The sequence below is a fragment of the Pyrgilauda ruficollis genome, unplaced genomic scaffold (genome assembly GCF_017590135.1).
Source record: "Pyrgilauda ruficollis isolate IOZ18807 unplaced genomic scaffold, ASM1759013v1 scaffold37, whole genome shotgun sequence".
Classification (NCBI taxonomy): Eukaryota; Metazoa; Chordata; class Aves; order Passeriformes; family Passeridae; genus Pyrgilauda; species Pyrgilauda ruficollis.
Window position 1 is genome coordinate 7,694,035 of NW_024525156.1, and position 24,361 is coordinate 7,718,395.

Below are 24,361 nucleotides of genomic sequence, written 5' to 3' on the forward strand. Positions count from 1 at the left end.
CCTGAACACAGCAACAAAAATATACTGGGTTTTTTGATGATTAAATAAGTGTGCTTGAAGTGTGAGGCCCATAGTGTCCAATTAAATGGAGCTGCTAATATTGCTCTTTTAAGATTAATTCCTCCATGAGAGGTTTTCTACGTGAGACACCAAAAAAGCTGCAGCACATAAGCAAAAAAAGGGAGACATTAAAAAAAAAAAGGAAGAAGGAAAAAGGGAGGGAAGGGGAAGGGCCCCATCTACTAATAACATTGATGACAAGAGACTCAACTCTGATAGAGTAGCACACAAAAAGTGTGCTATTCATTCTTATGTATAGCTTCTGATCCATTATATATTTATAAGTCTTGAGCCAGATAGTAAGGAATTTTGGCAGCTGTCAGATGCTTGTTTTCCTATGCAACACAATGAATTTGTTGTCCAAGTAGTGAAAAAAGTGTGATTTTTTCCCGCCTTACCTTCTTTATTTAGACAGCAAGCAACTAGGAAATAAATCTTGGAACATAATCCTGAGGAATTTTAACTAATATGAATGAGCAATAGGGCTTAGTTCTCCATAGATACACACAAAGGAGAAAAAAAAAATAAAACCACCAGCTTTGCATTTAGCCTCTTGAAGGTAAGTCCTGATACAAGAATATTTACTACCAAAAAGTAACAATGTTCAAATCAATTAATCTTTATTCAAGGTAAAATTAAGCACACAGGAGGAGTGCTTATGCAGAGTAATAAGTAATAGGAGCAGTAAATATTTGTCATGATTTTTCAAAGACACCAAAGTTAATGTCACTATAAGATGTAGCATTTATAAGCCTATTGTATAGGTTTATTGAGAATAATTTTATAAAAACACCATAATGGAGTCTATGATTTAGAAACAATATTTTTAGAAGTTTTCCACTGTGTATCTAACTGCATAATAATGTTTGCATTTAAAATCAGAAAAGAACTCCTGGAAAACTTCTTTGTTTTTTCAGCATTACTTGACATCACACAGAAGTGCTACTCCACGGAGTATCCAGTGCTCTGGGGGCTGACGGGTTTTAAGATCCATAGCAGCAATGTAATTAAGATCTGTTCGACTGCTCTTTTTGTAGACCGGACATGAATACAGACGTGGATCTTTTGCAGCTGAAAAGACAGAAGAGACATAAAGAGCAATTAAACTAAGTTGAAAAAATGGGGCTCTAAGGGAATGATCATAAGGCAAATGTAAAACTGAATCCCAGTTCAAAAGTACACTGCTCTCTATTTGCTATTGCCAGCTGAAGGACATACATGGTTTGAAATTTCTGTAGGTTTAACATGAGCACCTATGAACTGATGCAAACCAATACACGTAAATGGACACTCTAGAGTAATTAATTTTCTTACTGAACATTAGAACATTAGTTCAACGTGCCCACTGAACATTACTTCCTATCAATGTATTATGCCAAAATAAAATTTCCCTACTTTCAACATTTCGGTTTGAAATGCATTCCGTATTTGAGAGTACAAGTCATCAACTACTTCACTGCAGAATTAGAAACAGTAGTCTAGTCATGCTCAGTACTTCAGTATTCATTATTTAGTATCTTGGCTGCTGATCATGCCTTTTATAAAACATTAGCTATGCAAAATAGCATGTTAGGAAGATTTGCTTTTAGAGGTGGAATGCTTTTCAACAGTTTTCCAATTTTATGTTCTGCAGTGGATTATTCTATTCTGTTTTACATACCTATTCAACAGCATGTCCTGTTCTGTATGCAAAAACCCATCACATTAAGACGTATCACACATTTTCACAGCACTGTCCTTAAGCCCCATAAGTTTCCTTTCCATTCCTACATTCCTTTACTGCCTCAAAGACAAAACATCTCCCACCACCTCACTCCACCTCTTGCTTACTTCCATGAGCTCAAAATCAGACTTGTTCAGGAGGAAAAAAAAAAAGCTTTATATAAATATACACATTATATGTGTACATATATATATGTGTATATATATATAAATATGTTATCTATAAACACAATATATACCCGTATATGTATATATATATGTGTGTGTGTATATAATCCATGAGTATCTTGTATGTTGTATATACATACATATATTTTATATATAGATATATTAATTACATTCATTTTTGGTATGAGTGAAAGAGATTATTTAGATTTAGGTTATGGAGGGTACAGAGATCACAGAGTTTATGCATAAGAAAAATGGCATTTTAAGTGTGAGACACATTGTCAATATGTACAGCTTAGCTGTTACAAAGTTCTTAACACCATTAAGACCATGTGTAGAGACCTATCTAAATATTAGGAAAAGTGCCTACTATCAATTATGAAGCAAGTCTGAAAACACATTTTCAGTGGAAGACTGGAGAGTTTTCCCCTTTGAAAGAGATTTGCTATGTATATAATGATTAGCAACAGCCTCATGAAATCCCTGCAAGCCGCAAAGATTTCAATGCAGTTAAATAAAATGTTACATTGAATTAAATGGAAATAACATCCTTTACAATACTGTTACTTACTGTTATTCTCTGCATATATCCTTATAACTGGCATCAGCTCAAAGAGCACCTTGGGCTTAGATTCTGTGAGTCTCATGTTTCTTCTGTCCCAGCCAGCTCCTTCTAAATACAGCCCATACACGTAGACACCTTCTGAAGGAGGACTTGTGATATCATCCTTCATCCATTTAGTGACTTCATTGCACAGCACTACGCTGTCAAGAGCCCATCCTTTGTTTGCTCTTGTTATTTCCTGCCCAAACCAGACAAAAGTTAGGTGGTTACATTTTCACATGAGCACAGAACCCTTTTTCCCGGCAGTTATTAGAAATAAATTTGTATGGCCATAAAATATCCTCTTTAGCATAAAAAAAACCACCAATCCTTTACAATATCCAGGTTCACAGAAGTCTGACTTTTCTCTAAGTGAGTTATGGCATGGCACTACAAGAAAGCTTTCAGTACTTTTTCCATTATATTTGATCTTAATTTCTTTCTATAATATAAAATATTTGAAGACCATACCAAATAACACAACCACTGAATGGCAATGGTAGCCAGCTCTTGTGAACGCAAAAATTTCACATATTTGATGAGATGAGAAAACATTACCTGCATATCGTAAGTGAAACATTTACTGCACCTCTACTCTTCAGTAACTGTATTTTTAATGAGTAAGAACTCACCCAGCTATAAAGCTATGTAAAGAGACTGCAAAAAAACCTGTTAGTTAATGCACTGGACAACACTCAACTCACAGTAGCCCAGTTGTTTACTATGCCATGCACATAAGTTATGGCAAACTCAAGTTTTATCCTAGTCTTCCAATGGCTTCAAAAAATGTTCTTTGAAGTAATTGGAGTAAATGCTTGCCCCCTGTTGCCATTACACAAATGATCTACAAGAACTCAAGATTTATAGCTCAGTGATCATACTGGCTCTTCCTGATTCTCATTTCTATTTGTTTTACCACACATCAAAGCTCAGAAACTCACTTTGGTATTTACTTGGGATATTAGGTTGTTACATATTCACAGTTCCTTTTTTCTGAACCATAAAATTCTGTCGTTTCCAACTGGTTTCGATCCTGCTATAAAGCCTTTTCCACAAGCTTGGATGCAAAAGATAGTCCTATTTTAGGACTGTTCACTCAAAAGAAATATTTTGTTACATAATTCCAAGGCTATATGCTTGAAATTTTAGATTACACTACCCAGACCTGTGTAAGAGGGGATATTTTTCCTACTCCACAAATCTTCATTATCTTCTCCAAAAGTTTGGGCTTTTTTTTTTCCTGAGATCCCATTTAATTTTCACCTGAGTATTCTTTTTTAATTTAATACATTCCAGATGCTTACTGCATCCAGTATGTCCCTTTATGCTGATCAACACAGGCATTTATTGCTTCCTTTTAAGTAAAAAAGTTGCTGAGTAGCCAACACAATCACCAAATCAACATATATATATACATTAGCAAACACATCAAATATCATACTTCTATGCATTAATAAAGGAAAGTCTTTCCCACTTCCTGAAGGAAGACTTAATCAGCTACTGAACAGCAGCAGTGAAATGTAAGACTAATTCTGAATAGCTTTTCAGCCCAGTCTCCAGTCAGGTAAGTACTGAAACACAGAACAAAAGAGAGGGGGGAAAAGACAAATTCATGGACTGAATGGCCATTCTCAGAGATATCTCAATGCAAACATGAGATTAAATATTTTTCTAGTCTACCTTAATAATGTTGTGAGGAAGTCTTTATTTATTTGTGCCTTGGTCAACACAGGAAACATAATTTAACACATTAGTGGTTGTTATACTGAAAAAGTATGCATGAAGGAAGAGCAGTTCACTCAGGAAATGTTAGACAGTCACATATCTTCCCATGTGTATAAACTCATCCTTCGTCAGACAATACATTTTATTTTTAAAAGCATGAGATAAAATAAGTAGAGTAAGACTTCAAACACAGTTTACCTGTCTCACTGCAGTTAAAAATCCTTGAGGATTAAAAAACCCAGTCATCCAGAAACAGTTTGGTCGACTTTCAAAAATCCACTTGTAAAACTGGTGGTTTCTTTCTAGAAGCTCAGTAAACCAGAAACCAAGTGTACTGGAAGGCCAAGATGCCTAAAAACAGTAAACATATTTTGAAATAGCATACTGCTGTCAAGACAAGCTACATCCTTCCATGGTAATAAACAATGTAATATTAGCAAAGCATATTGGAAGATCCTCTATCATGCCTTAACTTTAATCTGATGCTTAAACTTTGCATCCCACTGAAACCTGAAGGAATTTCTTTCTCTGTTCAAATTCATGTCTACTATTCCATTTACATGTTTAATGCTCTCTGTGGAATTGTCCATTTTATGACATTTTTGCAAGGTTAGACAGTTGTATAAGCTAAAAAGAAAAATTGTATATATGTCTTTATAATTCCAAGGACCATATATCAAGACAATGTGATTTCTGTAAGACTGTTCTGCACTTTTATTCTTCTGAATAAAACCTAAGGAAAACTGAACTTGGACTATGTGGAGATACAGCTGTGTTCTGAAGCATCTGTTTACATTTAGGTTTTCTACCATGAAAATGCTTTGTCAGTAGAAAAAGTAGAAAGCAAGCAAATAATGAAAAACACCTTTTTTCTTTCAAAAAAAAAAAAAAACATTTTTCTTTCCATCAGTTGCCATTGCCGTTAACTGGTCTAATTATCCCTGAAAACAATTTCTGTGGGGAGGGGTTGAGAGCTGGGATTATTTAGCTTGGAGAAGAGAAGGCTTAAAGGAGGCTTAAATGTGTTTATATCTCGTGTGGAGGACAGAAGATGGAGCCTGATCCTTTTCAGCAATTTGAGAGAAGGCAATGGGAACAAGATGAAATGTCAGACATTCTGTTACAACTTAAGGAGTTTTTTGTTTCTTTGGCTGGTGGTTGGTTGATTGGTTGGTTTTTACTGTGAAAGTGATCAAACAGTGCAATGGGTTGAACCTCTCTGGTTCTGGAGACTCCTGGGAAACCTGATTTAACTGACCCTCCTTTAGAAAGTGTGATTAAACTACACTGTCTCCATAGGTCCTTTCCAGCATCTACTATTCTGTAATTATGTGACTATTACTCAAACTCAAAGCGCACTGATTGTGACCTAGATAGACAGGCCACCTCTAGTTAACCCACAAAAGGATGTCCAATAATTATACATGTCCAATAAATAACACCATCTTAGTCCACTAATGTGGGTGCTAATTTTTAAAATCCATCATCACATTTTAAATTTCTCTCCTCTCTCTGGGTTTTTATACTGCCAATATGTAACAGGTTGTTAAAATGGCACACATCTGCATCCTTCGCATTCATTTCAATTTTCATAAATGAAAGAATTCTTGTTTTGAGTATGTTTATTTTAACACAAAATCTATTCCAGCAGTTGTACAGCTCTGGTTAACACACCTGAAACACAGTTTGAAAAAAAATGTTTCCTCTAAGTCTAGCGGTTTAATCTAATTTTCAGAAATAGATTTTTTATTTCTTTCCAGAACAAGTGATGTACATCTACCTTTTTCCAGCTAGCAGGAATCCTTCCATCGTACATGCAGTCTAAAGCATCCCTCAGATTTTCACTCATAACTATTGTCCCATCAATAGCAAGTTTTAGATCAGTCAGAGTGCTTCTCACTAAAGAAATAACTCTCTGCATTTGTTCAATTTCCTGTCGCAAAAATATGTGCATCGGTTGAAAAGGTCCCATGTTCTTTAATTTTTCTTTTACCTGTTGGTAGAAAACCAAAGATCCTTCAATAGAAGTGAAAAAACAAAATTGGCTTTAGTCAATGTTAGGCCCCAATATCATCTTTGAGACATAACAATTTATTTATGAGCTTAAATGGTCAGTTTGGCACCTCCCTTGAATTATCTACCAGAGAGAAACACAGAATTTGTTCCAAGAGAAATCTGTAATGCTGAGACTGGCTATGTTTTCAGTCCAAGTCATGATTTAGTCTTTGAGCTTATCCCACTTAAAGAGCTTGTAGGCTGTTTACTTTAGTTCAAAGAATTCAGCTTTAGCTCCAACAAGCAGTTACAAGGTCCTTTTTGAACAAACCAACCAAGAGTAATTGCCCCAGCTATTTTGCTTCAACATAGCAGCAATGCCTGGGAACTATCACAATACCAGGCAGTCTTGTATTCTAACCAAAGTCACTGATACATTTTTAATCAAAAGTGTTAAATTAACAAATAAAGAGCTGGATGAACATAACCAGAAATTTTATAGTGTCAACAACCTCACTTAAAAGCTAATGATCCTTCCTCCCCCATAGTGCAAATGCCAACTTAAGCATTAACGGGTTTAATATTTCTGAAAAAGTTCTTACAAAAGCACTTCAGCACACATTTAGTTACTTCATTATAAATATTAATAGCTTGGCCACACTTATTTATAACAAAAAGTATTGCCTGTATGAATTGATTCAAACATGCTTTTAGAAAAGTTTTTAGGTTTTGTTGTTTGGGCGTTTTTAATTCATAAAATGCAAGACAAAGCAAACGTTTTTGCCAGAATTTCATTAACTCACTTCAAATGGTACATAATCAGCAGGAAGTTTTTCCAGCATATCATCAGCCAGTCTGGCTACAACTGCCTCTCGAGTTTCACCTCCTCCACCAGAGCTATCCTTAGGCTGAATACTGAGGATGGTGTCCAATACATCTCTGGAAACTTTACTTTGGTAGGTGATATCCGCATTGGGGTGCAAACCAAACACCTCTGGTGTGTCATAAGCAGGAAGGCTCTACATAGTAAAATATAAAAAGAGTACAACTGGAGATTTAGAAGCAAATCATTAAAAAAAAAAAAAAAACAAGGCCCCAAAAAAAAAAAAAAAAAAAAAAATAAAACTCAACACACAACAACACCAAATAAAAAACAGGAAAAAAACCCTCGATAACTGTTAAGTAACAAGCTAGATTTCTTTCAAATAGTCTTAAGCCAAATAACTTGCTGTGGTCTATTTGTGAGGCCACAGCTCAAATCACACCAAAAAAATTGTGTTTTAACAACTATACACTATTTTAATAATAAACTTTTACTCTCATATATCTAGACCTTTTATTTCAAAGAGGTTGTACCCAATGTCTGGACTCTGTTCTTTGCCCTCTTTAATAACTTTGTGCCTTTAGGTATGTCCCACAAGCAAAACGCATGAAAAAGAAAATATATATTACTGTCATGCAGATTATAACATTGATAACAATAATTAGTTGTCACTAATAGATATGCAAGCTGCTATAAATCAGTTTAAAAAACTGTGAATGTAAGACAAAATACAGAAAAAAGATAAAAATTATAGGGAATCAGAAACTTAAGAGAAACAAGTGATTAGCTTTCTTTACCAACCTGTATGTACTGAAGGTACTGATCTACCATAGTACATTTGGGTATGCTGTATCCTTTGTAGAAGCTGAATTCCTGGCTGAATGTATTTTCACTGAACCAAATCTTTACAAAGGTGTTCATGAGTCTTTTGTCAAAGTCATCTGTCACACGACCACCATACTGGATCTCACCTATCATATAACATAGAGTATTCCAGGAGATCCCCTAAAACCAAACAGAAAGCACTGACTTCAGCTAATCCCCTTCTTATTTACTTAGACCTGCCTTAATAAAAACAGCTGATGTACCATGCCTGTCCCATTTGAAAGAAAGTTACTTTCCTATTACTCTTTTTTTCATTATAGTCTTGCCTTCCCTGAATACCTACAAGGATTTCTCAGAATAGAATTCACTGACAAATTCAAGAGCATCTTGAAGATAGCAAGAAGGATACAGATATATTTGAATTCTCCTTTCACTTGAAATGCCAGCTGCAAGTTGCTCTGCCACAGACCTCTCTGTATGACAACTGAACATATGAAAGTGAGAAACGCAGGAGACATTCGTGTACAATCATTTAAAACAACTTTTGATTTCTTCATACTGCAAAGATGGGGAGGGGGTGAATCTTATTTTTACTCAAAATAGATTTAAACAAAAGAGTATTTGAAATATCCCTTTTTAACTAGTTGACTTAATTAGAATTGAAAAGGTCTATACTTCTAAGGTTTATATTTCTGAGATGGCTGGGAAGGCATTTTTTAATGCAGAGGTTAATACAGAAATTAAACATGCACTAGATTAGAAGTCTAAGTCTGCTGCTGTAGAGACAGATATACTTGAAATATTCAATATTTGTGGGAAAAACAATAAGTTAAAATCACTCCTGTAGTTCAGTTATTAGGAAGCATTTACATACATTCCACTACTAGAAAGATCCATCATCTTAACCCACCTTTCCCACAAAATCATTAATTACCTTCTTGGTATCCATGCGATTCAAGTGGTTTTGAACAAACTGCACCGTAGCATTAAAATCAGCTTGATTAAACTCATAGGGAATATTCCAACCCAGAGACCCAAACTTGCGTCTTTCCTGAACGGTGGAGTGCAGAAAGGCTACAGCATACAACAGTGGTTTCCATTGCACCATTTTACTGGCATCTAATAAATCCTGGCTGACACCTATTGATTGCAAATGGGCTTTATGAGAATCACTATAATCGTCTTTTTCAAAACTATTTCAAATCAGTACTAAAATAACACTCTAGAGATATTCACTTGGCTCTCTGCCTCTCCCAAGTGTAAATTATTGTCCCACAAAGCGTTCTGTGCTGGAGACAACTTAAAGCATATTATTAAATTGTTCAAATTAAAAGAGTAAACTTCAGGGGGAAAAAAACACAATTTACTAATTGCTGAATTCACATCAAGTTGCTTTCTTCACAGAATCTTTGTCCTTTATTTTATGTAGTGTAAAGAGCACTTGATAGCCAACCATGTCACTTTTCTGCCCAAAGACAGAATATTAAAAATTCAAATACTTTGAACTGAGATTCTAGAAGCCAACATGTGAGAAAAAAAAATGCATTCCATGTTTTGCTATCCTATTAGTTCTGACAACAGAACGTCAGCAAATCATCATCTTAATTTTCATAACAAAAACTAAGATGTGTTCTGGCATCATTGTGAAGAGTTCCTCATACTAGCTTACATTTACTACCAATTTAACATGACCACACAATAGCATCACAGTCCAAAATTTAATTGTAAATCATTACCATTCTAGCACTCACCACTGTATGTTCTCTTTAGTCCAGCTCTGAGCCCTTGTGGTGGCTCATTGGTAAATTTAATCGACATTTGAAGAAGGGTGATGGGGAATTGTTTGTGAATGTCAGTTGTCATCCACAGTCTAAAGCTTTCATGAACACTCTCTGTCTCTATTACAGTGTCCATTAACTCATCTAGAAAGTCAAGTCCAAGGTGGCAGTTTTGCAGAAGTGCCCAACCTCCCTAGTTTAAAACAACAGAATTTTATAAGTTACCAGTTGTTCAAAAACTGAAATCACTCCTTGAGGGGAGCTAAGCTGTGGGCTGTTTCTTCTGAAGATGGTGTTAGCTTATTTGGTTTTTTCACCTGAACAAGTGGTCCCTACTTGCCTCATCTGGTCTTTTCAAATTGTCTCTACCTTTTCCATTTCAATACATTTAAAACATACCTTGTCATGACTACAGTGCTGATAGAAACTGATAAATTTTGACTTACATAAGGGAGCTCAGGAGTAGCTCGACAGAGCAACCTGCTAAACCTTGTTCCTCACAAGGGTCCCAGGCTTGGAAAATAACCAAATAAACATACCTAATTAATCTATTGCTATCAATCAATAATTGTCAAACTTTCTTATATGAATTACCATATTTCTCATATACCTCTTCACTAAGAGGGCTTGTGATACAGTGAGGGAATATAACTGCATTTCTCTTAACTAAACAAAAGGTACTCCTTTCCCGTGTTTTTGAATGGGTTTACTCTCATTTGATCTTATGTTCTTATGTTCTTATCTTATTTGATCTTATTAGTTCTTATGAGAAGTTATCAAACAAGAATCTGAAGTAAAAGTCAGAGTAAAACAGGTTATAAAAAGAAGCTCATAGGAGCACAGGAGAGTAAGATCAATATTTTCACATCAGCAGGCATAGCAGTAGTATCACCTGATTTGCAAAGCATGCCAAATTGGAACATCTTACCTTTCTTATACAGATAGTTTTGTTCTTAAATTTCTCTTCCTGTAAAATGCCTGTGCTACCAGACTGTTTCTCACAAGTCCAAATTCAGACTACAGCAATATAAAATAAATTGCTATACTATCTTGTTCTTCTCAAGTTTAAGTAACTATCAATAGCATATTTAGAATTCATTTTCTTCAGTTAGCAAAATACATCCATATTACTAAAAATAAAAAACTGAAAAAATAATCTGAAATGCCTACAGAAGAATATTTACTGGTGATATAATAAAAAAAAAACTTAAAAAATCAATTCAGTTATGTTCATCAGTCTGCAATCAACTATTAAAACTCCATTTTATAAGAAAAGCCCTCAATTTTCAATTAAAAACATCTGCACAAAATCAAGAAGCTTGTTATGACAAACTGAAGGACTGTGAAAATACAGTTCTGTTGCTTAGGACACATAAATAAATGTAAGGGTTTGCATCTGCATTAACTACCCACCAAACAACATTATCTCATGGCAGGATTTTTATTTCTAAATGTTTAATACACAGAGAAAAACGTTCAGATTTTTGTTGCTTACATGAGCCATTGTCTGCTGCAGAAGTTTACGAGCATGGATTCCTTGCCCCTGGCCCATGGAAACACAACACGTTTCTGTCTTCAGTCTTTTTCCCAAAGCAATAATTGAGTCCGTAGGATCAGAGCCCATGGAAAGAAAGCATATGAGGGGAGTACGTGGATCTGACTCTTCCCATGTTTTCTCCAAATCCAAGATGACTCCCTCTGCGTATTTCTCCCCCATAGTGTCAGTGATATATTTTCTTGCCTATATTAAAAAATGAAATTGAATGGTGACCTAACCATTTGATACTGTTTTCTTCCCAGTGTAAATATTACCAAAAAGTCAACTGAAGACCAAAGGCTGCTAAAAATTTGTATCAAAAATACAAATACACAAGTTTATTTTTATGCGTCAACACATCATACTGTCTTTGAAGGTGTTATATCTTATAGCCTTATATAACCAGTTAATTTTTTAAAAATAATTATTATATTCCATATATCTGTATGTATTTTTATATGTAATAATTATAATTAGAGTATAATAAAAATAATAACTTTTCTAAAACTTTAGGAAAATTTTAATGATATAAGGATATCTCAATTAGACAGTGTAACTCAGCCTCAAAATCTAGAATAGGAGAAAAGGACTAAAGATGGGCTTCAAAGCTCTTAGGCCTTTCTCACCTCCACTGTTAGGGAAGCAATGAATTAACAGTAGCAAATATTAAAATAAGTATCACAGAGCAGGTGATTCAGAGGAACAGGTGAAAACCATCTCTTATCCCTTTGTTTATCTTTAAAAATTCTAGATTATTGTTCTTTTTCACAAAGAAATATAAAAGGCTCTTTCAAACAGTCTGAGATTATCTTTCTTGTACTTTTTCCCCCCACACAGCTCTTGTCCTAGATAAATCTTCCCCTCAATACATCTGGGTTACCTCTCAGAGACATTCAGCATTAAACATTTGATAAACTATGAGTGTTCATAAAATCATCGAAATATGAAAGTTTACCTTGCCCCATTAACAGCAGGGAGGAACTAATCTTGTGTGATCTGTTTCAGACACATTGCAGACATCAGAGAGATATTCTTTACACAGTACTGCCTACCCTATTGATTGCAGTTACACCAATAACTGGTGAGATTTTCTCTGAATCCAATCATGTCTAAAGATATGCATCAATAAAATTAATACCACACTTCAAATGATGCATTCCAATTTCAGTAAGTCATCATTAATTGCTCTAAATTGTCAGTAATTTTATAATTTTTGGGGGGTTTTGTACTGGAGAAGAGCATAAGGGTTCAAAATAGGCTCCTAGAAGATGATTTTTCTTTAAAAAAGGTCTATTTAATAAACTTCAGTTCTGTAATTTTTTAATAGATGTCTTTAAATTGAGAGCTTTGAGCAGACTTTATTAAAGATTTTTCTAAAGTGGTTCTAATTCTTCCATGCAATAAATAGTTTCTCAATTAAATCATTTTCAACTTTCTCTCAGCCAGTCAAGTTCATTAAAATATTTGGCTTCAGCCTAATATGGGGACACTTCTAAAATTCTAGTGAGTAAGCAAGGATAGCCAAAAGTATCTTCTGAACTAATAAAGCAGATCTGCATAAACATATATTTCCAGCAGAAATCACCACTGTGATATCCACCACAGTGGATAATATTTATTCAATATATTGGAATAATTTTTTATCACTGCCCTTGTAACAAATACATAAATGGTCTGAAAAGAATTTCAGAAAATACAACACAAAGGTCCATTACAAAAAGGTGTTTAGCATTATATAAGATAGTACAAACTTGCAATCTGAAAACTATTACTCTAGTGATACCTAAACAGACCCTGCAGGCTATATAAATATACCTGAGCTATGGTCCTGTCAGGACACCAAGATCTGATAAGAAGAAGATGTCTGAAGCAGTCCAGAGATTCACCATAGCCACTAGGAACCAATTCTTCTTCGGGATTCTTACTATCAAACCACATTTTCCACTGTTTCTCGTCTCTGGAAATCTGCAATTATACCATCAAAGAAGCAAATATCACTAAACAGACAAGTCATATTTGCACTGCCACTAGGTCACAAACTTTTAATGAGAGTCAGAGACATGAAATCCACACCCAGGCATTTGTTTAGAGATATTCTTCCACAGATTTAATAAGACTATTAAAAATTATAAGATAAAATTTCAGATTATAAGCATGCTATTGTAGAATGCAGCACCCTGGAGTGTACATATTCTGAAAACAGGAGTACTAATCAGTATTTTATATTCTGATAGCATGGCTATGTCAGAATATGGATGGCTAGGCACAGACATATCTTTGAAAACAGCAAGTACATAATTGCTCTCCACATGAATGTACCTTCTCCCCAACTTTTACTCCATGTAACCAGAGAAATATTGGAACAAGCATCATAAAACATAGTGTAAGAAAGCACAACAGGGATGCAAGGTAATATAATAACCAGAATTTTTAAAAAGTTGCGATGTATTAATTGGATAATGGCAAGTTGAATCCCAATCCAAAAATATTATAATTTTATAAAGTGTGAACACTCTCTACACTCTTCTTATTTTCCTGGGGGTGATTGAGTTTTTATATCAACATAGGTTGCTAAGCTGTCAGGGCCATAACTGTGGCTATCTGGTCTCAGTTTCTCTTCCATAAAATAAAACCAGTTTCCGCCATATGACTTGATTGCTACCAGACAATTACTTGTTAAACAAGAGATCAACTTTCAAAAACCCTTACGTACTTGATCAAGAATATCTGAAAACTGTTCAAGCTTACTGAGCTCCACCAAGTTCAACCAAGTCATATCCAGAATCCATTTAGCTGGCTTAGGAGGACAAGCTTTTAGGTCTAGGGAAGCACCACCTGCAAGAAATTGAAATTAATTAGTGCTGTTGGAGAGACAAAGAAAAATAAACAAAATAAGAGGGGAAAAAAAAAAGTACAATAATCCAGTTTTTAAATCATGATGTTACAGAAGTTTTCTACCTTACAAAACCATGCCATATGTGATTAAGCTGAGTTGGCAATTTGATTCATTTATATAATTTTTTTTATATTATGTACCTTAAACAGAAGTGTTAACCAATTTATATTTTGAGGCTTTACTGGTTTTTTGTGCAATGTGCCTGAAAATAAAGGCTTTTTGGGAAAAGATATTCTGAAGATACAACATGGAAAAATTCACACATATAATCCATAAATAAATGCTCCCTGGAAAATTAAGTCTCTGGAAGAGGTAATACAAGATTGATCCAAACTTTCAAGTGAACTCAGTACTTGTATGCAGTACTTGTATGCAGTTAAGACCAAAGCCATGATCATGTCGCATGCAGCTGAGACTCCGATGTTCTTTTAAAATATTGGCATCATTTTCTGCTCCTACTTGCTGCAGTTACTATAACATGTTTACTACAATAATAATTTTTCTAAGCTAAACACATACCTGATGGTATTTGAGCAGCAGACAACAATATTCCTTTCAAATTCTCATGATTACAAAGACATATTCATCAATATTCAATGTGCTGCTATAAAAGAACTGCCATACAGTGTTGCCTGTCACCAGATCAGAATGGTAAACATGTATTCTTACAATTGACTGATTTCTCATGTGCAAAAAGAAGGAGCATGCTGCTAGGAGATACAAATACATAAATTTTCTACAATAATAATGTGCTTTCCTTATAATTTATTCATAGTTCTCACCTTTAATAAGTGTCAGAAATTCTTCATGCTTCACTCTGTTTCTTTGTATATCAACCTTCAAAGTAAGCAGTAAAGTGAAAAGAAATTTGTGCTCCTCATAGAGCCCTCGGGCAGTATACTTGAACACTTCATACGTCATATGTTCAATAATATTGGTAACCCTCTTGCTGGTTATAGGGCTCTTGATAGACCTGTTAGAAGAAAGGTCTGCAGTTGAAAGTTGATTTTCTTATAAATTATTATAAAAGAAAATACTATGCAAAAGGAAAAAGGCCATAGTGCAGTACTTTCAAAACATGAAAAATAATAGATCACAAACAGAATATCAGACAGCAAGCTGGCAACAACTTTCAGACTGAAGGAACAGCAACAAAAAAATCCTTTCTAATCAAGTATTTTTGCCCAGCTGAAAATCAATGCAGTATAATGGTTTTTAATTACCTAAGGGCAAACTTTGAAGGACTGTAAGTACATTAGAAGGGTCTTTGCCTTGTTAAGTGACAAAGTTTTATGGGTATTTAAGCTGACAATTCCTGGTCAAGATTCTAAGAAGAGTCTTCTTCCTGATATTAGTTTACAATAAATTTTTACTGCACTACAGGCACCTCCACGACTGGGTAAATACAAATTGTACTTATTGTTAGCTAAATTACCTGGCCAGGGAGCGGTCAAAAAGCCCCAAAAACTGTCGAAGCGATGTCTGATACATGACATTGACCATGCTCATCTCAGTGATAAGGAAGTACAAGATGCTACCTCGAGTTGCAACTGAAGAGAGGGAAAGAAAAATTTGTTCAAAATAGAAATGCAGAGCAGAAAACTTTAACTCTCCAAAACATGTACACTGATTTTAACACTAATTATAACTGAAGATCCTTGAGTTTCTCTATTCTTTGCTGCCAGAAAAATAATACAATCATTCATTTAATCCTCATGTATACATCAGGAGAAAAAAATCTTTTCTGTAATTAATGCAAACTATGTAAAGCCCCGTTTTCAAATACAAGCATATCTGAAAATCAGCAATATTGAGATCATCAGCAGAACATATAAAAATTATGGCTGTTTGAAATACTGTTTAAGTATCCAAACAAATTTCTTTTTACAGACTTTTACAAGACTCATATAAAAGTCAAATGAACTATACTGATTTAACTTACCCAGCACTGACTTAACTTATTCTCAGTAGTCATTCAGTTTTAAATGCAAAGGTTTTACAATATCTGCAATGTTTCTGGTACACTAACTGTACCATCTTACACATTTCCAAGAATGCAGACAATTACAGAGAGCTATTTTTTCCACTGTTTTTTTCACATTATTGCCTGTCAGTTAAAAGTCAAAAGACTTCATTAAATCTGTTGACTATAATAACCAAAGAATAAATGGTGAAGCATTTATCAGAACAGATATAGAGTACTTAATGTTATGTAAGTTCTGTAAAAGAATGTCAACATCTTGAACTCAAACATCTCTCCCACCAATTTTGGTGTTCCTGATCTCATCCTACAATTTCTGTGACTCTTAAGTATTGATGTTTTAAATATATGGTCTAACTATTTGTCTTCCATGACCACCTTCACTCACCAGGTCTGTACTCTTCACGGGCTGAATTGATCTGTACTTCAGTTTCAGCAGAAGTTTGCAGTTTCTGTGTTACTTCTTCAGCAGTCTTCTTAGTGTTACTCAATACAATTAGTAGGGTCTCATCATCTGCCAGAGAACCCTTAGTGCTTGTAAGTCGAAATAAAAGGTTATCTTCTAGGTCTTTAATCCTCCTTTTGTTCATAGTCACATCTTCAATAAGATCAGTTCTTTCTTTCTCTAATTCCTATCGGATTGAATGGCAATATTTGGGAAACAGAAGAGTAATCAAAATAATAATAATAAAAAAAATGTAGCTTAAAAAATACTGATCCTACCAAAAAAGTGTAGGTCAAGACTAACTGAATTAATTTGGGGAAAGCATTCCAGTGGTATTTCTAACACATCACATATTGCCAGAATCTGAACCTGCTACATAAGTAGGCATTAACAAATAATTTTTTACAAATATTATGGGAGATGCTTGTGTCATGCCCTAAAAGAATAAGAAGTTCTCAATTGTTTGTCTTTTGTTTCAGAAAAGACAAATGCAAACACCATTCCAGACAGAGGATTTTTTCCCCTCCATGTAATCTTATCCTCATTTATGCCTTGCTTTACAATTGCCATATTGAAAACTTAGTCTCAATAGCGATGTTTAGTCATCAAATCGAGCACCAGATCTTTCAAGAAGTGCCAATACTTCTCCATCAAACAGGAGTAATTTCAACCTCTCACTGAAATGCTTCATTGATTAAGAAAGTATATAGAACTTGAGTAAACTTCTGGACTTCTCAACCTATGTTCTCCCCCTACATTCCTAATTCAAGCACTTATTTGTTGTAAAGAATGCCCTTTTACCTTAAAAAGGAAATTAAGAAGAAACATCTTATTATTATCAGATTTAGAGTTTTTTCATGGTATATTGAAACATCATAATCATCATCAGGTATAAAATATTTAGTGGGACAATCATTTTAGAATAATGCAAATACAACATAACTTAATAAAAAGATTCTGACAAAAACTGATGAAAATAGACAAGAAAACTACAGTTATCTGCATTTCAATCAACTGCTGCTTCATGGAACTGAAGTTGCAGGTAACAGTTTCATGAAGCATTTTTTTCATGCAAGTTTGATGAAGCAGAAATTTTTTTTTTAAAAGAATAGCATTGAAAGAAAGTTATCATCCAATTAAATATAATAATTAACATACTGCACCAAATTAAACTTCACATTTTGCTGAGCTCAGTTCAAAAATTTAAACATACTTTAGAATTCAATGCTTCATAAAAACAGAAAGCAATTCTCCTCGCAAGAAAAGCCTGAGAAATAAGTTGGAAACAGAGTTACCAAGCTAAAGTGAAGTAACCCTAGAAGAAAACCTTACTGAAAAAAATTCATCTATTAAGCTCTTAAAATATTTTTGCAGATCAGAAAGTGTAAATAGTGGAAAGCTTTCTTCATATCTTCAAAAATTTCCAGTCATAGCATCAAGGATGCAGAAAAAATAAGCCAAGTTACCATATTCATAAATTCAAGGAACTTGCACCACAGTCTATTTCAAATCCAGTTTTATGGAGTTCCTTTCACAAGGAGATGACATTTTACCAACTGTACCAAAGAATGCTATTTCTTGTTAATATTCATAAAATATGAAATCTGATACATAGCTTATATCATCCTGTCACAAAATGATTCACAAGTAAAGGAATTTCCATCAACTATTCCTTACAAAACTTGAGCCTTTTTCCAGCAAAATCTTGATATATGAATGCAAAAATTTAAAAAGCAATAAAGAGTTATTGCATATTGTAACCCCACTACTAATCTGACTTGCCTATGACACTAAACAAACAAGTTTTTTTGTCAAATTACATAACAGCCAATCTATCAAAATAACGATATCATTAATACATCATAAGTTATACTACCTCCAGACACATATCAAATCTTTCAAATCCTATTATTCCAAGAAACATAGTAGAATCAAATTTATACAGATATACCAGCTGCCCTTGACCTTATGCTTCACTTGTATCTTGCAATTGGTTTAATATTCTGGTGAAAAATAAGAAATCAGTACCCATGTTCCTATCAGTAAACAATTAATTCTGTGGGATATGTGTGACAAAGATTATTTTAATAGGCACAGCAGACAATAGAGAGTCAGACTTTGCAGAAACTTTAAATACCATGCTGCAAACACTCCTTTTTCTTGCTGGAGGTCTATTCCTCATTCATTCTAAGACCAGAACCATATAAGAGATGATAGAATAGGAAGAAGGATAGAAATGTGCATAAAAATCTTGAAGAACTCTGATTTCAAGTAAATAATCTCTTCTCTTTCTGGGACAGAAATTCCACACATACATTGTAACACTGGATATCATCAAGCAGTCATACTGCTCAAATAATTTGGCAAACTGTCTCACAGTAAAATAATTCCACTGCTTTCCTACCAAAAGCTACAAAAGGTAGTAAGAATGCAGACACTTAAGAGGGAAACCCCCAAATTCCCAAAGATGCACCATAAGACATCAGAGGAAAGTGTTTGGATGGTGTGATGTATTCAAACTGACTCCTCAGGATACCTTGAACCACAAGGTGTATAAACAGAGGCCAAGAAAATGCAATGTGGTAAGTATATTCTGTAGAAGTTCCCCTGCCTGTCAAGTGGTTCACTTGTCATTGATCTAGAGGAAATATTCCCAGGTGGTTTCAAACAGAACAGTAGTGAGTATAACATCTGAGAAGCTGGTAGAGAAAGGGCTGTATGCCCATCTATTAGACATTCCCACTTAGTGACAAAGAGGCCACTAAATAGTAGAATAATTTTAATTTGGAAGGCATCTACAGAAATTAACCAGGTCAACCCAGTTTAGCTCAGACCTAAACAGCTCAGTTGGTCAGGGCAATGTCCAGGTGAAGCTTGAACCCTTCCAAGAACAGAAATTCCACAAAATCCTTGATTAATCTGCCCCTGGGTTTGACCACCCTCAATGTAATTATTTTTTCTCTAATATCTAATCAGAATTCTTCATGTTACAACTTGAGTGTTACTTCTCCATCTATTTCTTGACTCCTCTGAGAGAAGTCAAGCTCCTCCCTTTTCTGTGCCCTCCAAGCAAACACACAGCAACAGCAATGACTGGAGGAATCTGATAAACTTACTGTCTCCTGGAGGAATGCACTGTATTTCAAGGCCCAAGAAGTGAAGTTTGGCATAAGGCTTTGTGAATATACACATCACAGCGTGTTTTAGATAGACAGTGATAATTTCATTACATAGTGGGTTGACAAGCTGTCAGTGGTTGAAGAGAAGCTGATGGTGCAATGAAGCTGTCTGACAAAAAACAGACCTTAACAGATTGAGTGTGATTTCTCTCACGAGATCCATGAACTGTTTAGGAATGAAATGCAACTACTCGACATGAACAAGATGACTGAGTCCATTAACAAGAAAAATCTTACACTGGTGGGGCAGAGGGAGGAGCTGGAAGGACGGGAGAACCTCAACAGATGCCACAACAAGGAAACAAAGATATTCCTGTCATTCCTCTCTAGTGAAGGTAAACTGGAACTATTGCCAAAATCTTAGTAAATACATCAGTAAATACACAGTCATAACTGCATAGCATTTCTTATGACATGAGCATTGCCTGACCTTATAGCTACAGGGATTAGCTGTTCCATAGTTAAAAAGACACCAATCAGCCTCCCTCCAGAACTGCAGGTGGCATGTTGACTGGGACTGGCATCTTGAACCTGGATTTCATCAACTAATATATCTGCAATGTCACAAGGTATGTCAGTAGGTAGCCCATTTTCCCTTGGAGCAAGGAAGCAACTAAGTCTGAATTCTTTGCATTAGGTTATGTTGTCATGAGCTCCAGAAGAACATCAGTTTTGATTTCAGGCCCTTTTGCTTTCCGCAGGACATTCTTGAGGTTATAACTCATTGAGGCAGGAAAAATAAGGTTAACAAAGTTCAGTTGCAACAATAAAGAGACCGAGAAACTTACACATGAATGAGTCAATTGCTTCTGTGTCACTTTTTAAACCATTACAAATAGGTTATAGTAAGAATAATCACAATAGAGAGAGCCAGAAAGTTACCTTGCAACATGGGAATAGAGAGTAATAAATTAAAGTAAAACATTCTACAGGTAAATATAAGAACTACAGACAGGAAAAGAGATGCAATCAATTCTTTTACCTGCTTCTCTGTGAGAATGACTCTGCCTAAGAGTTGATTTTCAAGACCTTTCATGGTTACAGTAAAGTCAATTATGGAAGTTTGAGCACTAATTTCAGGAGAGTAACATGGATTTGACAGTTTTGTAGTAATGTAAAGTCTGAAGCCATTCATAACATCCACTTCCTTATCACCAACTTTGACCTTAAGAAAAATGTGAAAAACAAGTCTTGAAATATTAAGAGCCGATACACACTTTTTCAGATACTGCATATAGGAAAGAAAGGTTACATTATTCTGCTTAAAGGCATAAAAATCCAGTTTTAAATCATACAGCTGATGCAAAAAAATTTGTTGAGAAAAGTTAAGGACCATCTTAAATGGCCCATCCAAAAATTATTTCAACTTCTAAAAATTGTCATAAGCAAAGGAATAAGGAACTCTATACCTTAAACATATTAACCACTTGTGAACTTAAACTCATGCTTATTTTTTCTTTCATCAGTATTAATGAAAATCAAGAGTTTAATTTTTATAGTCCTATATTTATTAGGAATTGTTTTGCTAAGGACAGATTGTGGGGAGGGGAAGGGAGGAAAGGGGAATTTCCATATGTTTGCTCACTTGTTTTATTTGTACCTTGTTGGCTGAACCTGTTTTAATGATGTTTCTTTCCAAAACATTATCAAGTGCCGGGTCCAGCTCTTCTCCAACATCTTCTACTAAAAGAGGTCTTCCCAAAGAAAGGCTGTCTTCTAAGTGGTTTCTAAAATACTTGTGATTCAAAGAAGTGATCTAAAAACATAGATGCAATACCTTATGCTCATTTACCAATCTTTTTCTTAGTTTTGTATTTATAAATTATTTCATTTTCTTTGAAGTACTACCAAAAGCAATGATCCTGTGAGTAGACTAGTATTAACTCAAGGATTGTGAGCTTGTCAAGGAAAGGTAACATCAGCATACCCTATTACCAGATCTCATGGAATGCAAAGTTCTATTTTTCAGTTGCAAAGGTAGAAGCAAAGCAGCGCTGATCACTTCCAATTTTGATATCCTATGAGTACAACTACTCAAGAATTTCACAGGAAAAATTCACAGGAACCTTTTAGCACCTTCAATTTTATCTTGGCTAACATCTCCAAGTGAAACTACAGCAGGGTCAATTCCAAGATAAGTATTTTTCTGTGGTTTTTTTCACCCTTGAAAATTAGAGGTTTACATGGAACAGGACCTTAATAAGTCTTTGCTTTAAATAGTCCCCAGTATAACCGGGATTTTCAACATGTTCAAAAAGCACATTTACCTTCGACTTTAATAAAGCTGGAAAAAAAACTAACAAATATTTTTATCATAACTAAGGTTATTAAGGTCATTAAAGGTTTCCACACCTAGATAACAATCAGCATGAAAGTGGTAGCTGTATGCACAGAGCCACTCTATTATCACACCTCAAACTACTTTTATGGATTTCAGGGATTATTTTTTTTAAAGCTGCTTTATTGGTGTCATCGTAATTGCAGGAATTCCTCATATTTTGTTGTTTGAACTGAATTTGTGTATCTTGCCTCAGACTATACAATGTAGCACTATGTCTTCCCTGTATATTTGCAGAGCACTTAGCAGCTGACATCCATACTAAGACAGCAACAATTAGCAATAATTTCTGATTAAAAGATGAAAAAATCTCTTGCTGGGATTTTTCATTTATAAACACTTACATGAAATTGTATTAATCAACTAGTTGGTTTTTTTTTTTCCTAACACTTACATTATTCTGGAAACATGTTTATTACCAGACATTTCCCATCTAGCCTATTTTCCAAAGATTATGTTCCATTAAAATAAATTCATTAAACAAACTGAGTCACTGATGCTAAAGGATATGCTTCCAACTCTAGTCAAATCTCAAATCCACTAAAATATATCTGAGACATTCTTTATATTCAAACTAGGCTTTTTGTACAAATGTCATTTCCTAAGCATTAGGAGAATCAATTAATTGTAATGCCTGTATGCTAAGAGTTTCTAGGGATTATGAAAGCAGAAGCATTTCTATTACCTGAAGGTCATTTCTGCCTTCCTTATTTTTAATCCAAATTTTACCCTGTGTTTGTGGATCAATTAATAAAGGATAACGAGATGCTTTAGTAACAATGATTCCATTCTGTATGGATAAGTCATCATTTGGCAATCCTTGCAGGTTCCATTCACTGATAGTTGGAGCATCAGTCAACATTTCTATGAGGTTCAGGTTGTTACGGAAAGGAATTTTTCGGCTTTTCATTTCCTTTTGCCAGTCATTTAACAGCAGACTGCGGAACTCTTGGTTAAAAGGACCAGAATAGGACAGAAAAGCTGTAGCCAAGAGTACATCACCTCAAAGAGAAAAAGGAGGGGAAAAAAACCAAAACAAAACAAAGCATTATAACTTTGCCAATTCTATTAATGAACAAGCTGTTTCCTTCACTAGTAGCTGCAAGTTTTGGCTGAAGAACACACTTTGACCCATAAAGAAGACAAATCAATCTTTTTTCCAAGGCTCACTGCACGGCATGACAATGGTACATTTCAGTGGAAGCCACATTTAATTTGTTTTTACTATGCAATTGTAGGAATGAAGAGATCAGCATCTGGTAGCTTCTTAAGGTCAACTCAACACACATGTAATGCTATTCCAAACACCAGATCCTGAACAAGCAGGACATGGCAGAGAGGATTTAGTCAAAAACTTTTAGCTTCATCATTTCCTTGAGCATTCATAAGAACAGGCTTAAACAATTTGGGGGGTGTGTGGGGTGTGGGGGGCGGGGCAGGGTGGAACCCCCCCTCTAAGTACTAGTTCAATTAAATTACTGTAAATCAATTACAGTGATGAGTACTGGTAGCAAAACCTGTCACAAACATAATTATGGAGGTATTAAGTGTGACAACTTTTAATCTTCTGTTCAGTTTCAAAATTTTCCCCCTAAATTTCATGACACCATAGTCTGAGGGGGTTTTGTACCTCTGACATAAGAATGCAAAATTTAAACTGGAGAAGATATCATACTTTTATACCGAGCCCTAGTATTTTTTGGACACTTTCAAGTTATCTGTAAAAGAAATAGGACAAATCTGTGGGGAAGGTATCCTGGATTTTTAATAAGTTAATACCAATGTATATATTATAGCATCAAATAAACCACAATTGAGTTACCATAGTACAACCCATACAACAAGGTTGCTTTTTGCAGCCTTTCAAGGTAAAAGCAGAGAAGATAGTTCAGCCCAATAAATGACAAGATAATGTTCATTTATTGATCTAGCTAATGAACCAATAATTTATTACAAAGTACTTCAGTTTACAAGTGCGAATTTAAAAAATAATAATGACCTTCTAAGAAGCAAATTCTTATGAACATTAGTAACTGCAGCTAAAAATATTGATTTCTACATATAAATGTCAGTGCCTGAGCATCAGTATTCCTTACCTCAATATATATCCTCAGTTTTACACGTTTTATTAGTGCTTGCTAACAAATCACTCTCTTTGAACTGTTACCTACAAATATCAGTCCAGTTAAAATTTTAGTGTCCCAAATATGTGCCACCACATTCACAGCATCCATTACCTATTTTTTTTTTAAATATGAACTTTAGCCTTATATTTACTTTTCACC

General features: G+C 34.7%; 1 protein-coding gene across 2 annotated transcripts in view; it reads right to left on the reverse strand.

Annotated features, from left to right (window-relative positions):
• Positions 1-979: 979 nt before the first annotated feature.
• The window catches only part of DNAH5 (dynein axonemal heavy chain 5), a 116,004-nt gene continuing 92,622 nt past the window's right edge, over positions 980-24,361 (reverse strand). For both annotated transcript variants that reach the window (XM_041475929.1, XM_041475928.1), the window contains exons 63-79: positions 22,762-23,078; positions 21,339-21,494; positions 20,721-20,903; positions 16,503-16,746; positions 15,569-15,683; positions 14,916-15,106; positions 13,951-14,072; positions 13,053-13,202; positions 11,196-11,441; positions 9,674-9,893; positions 8,857-9,062; positions 7,899-8,102; positions 7,078-7,293; positions 6,060-6,272; positions 4,478-4,630; positions 2,522-2,753; positions 980-1,131 (exon numbers count right to left, since the gene is read on the reverse strand). In XM_041475929.1, coding sequence (XP_041331863.1) covers positions 980-1,131; positions 2,522-2,753; positions 4,478-4,630; positions 6,060-6,272; positions 7,078-7,293; positions 7,899-8,102; positions 8,857-9,062; positions 9,674-9,893; positions 11,196-11,441; positions 13,053-13,202; positions 13,951-14,072; positions 14,916-15,106; positions 15,569-15,683; positions 16,503-16,746; positions 20,721-20,903; positions 21,339-21,494; positions 22,762-23,078 — 3,320 coding nt within the window. The remainder of the gene's footprint in view (positions 1,132-2,521; positions 2,754-4,477; positions 4,631-6,059; positions 6,273-7,077; positions 7,294-7,898; positions 8,103-8,856; positions 9,063-9,673; positions 9,894-11,195; positions 11,442-13,052; positions 13,203-13,950; positions 14,073-14,915; positions 15,107-15,568; positions 15,684-16,502; positions 16,747-20,720; positions 20,904-21,338; positions 21,495-22,761; positions 23,079-24,361) is intronic.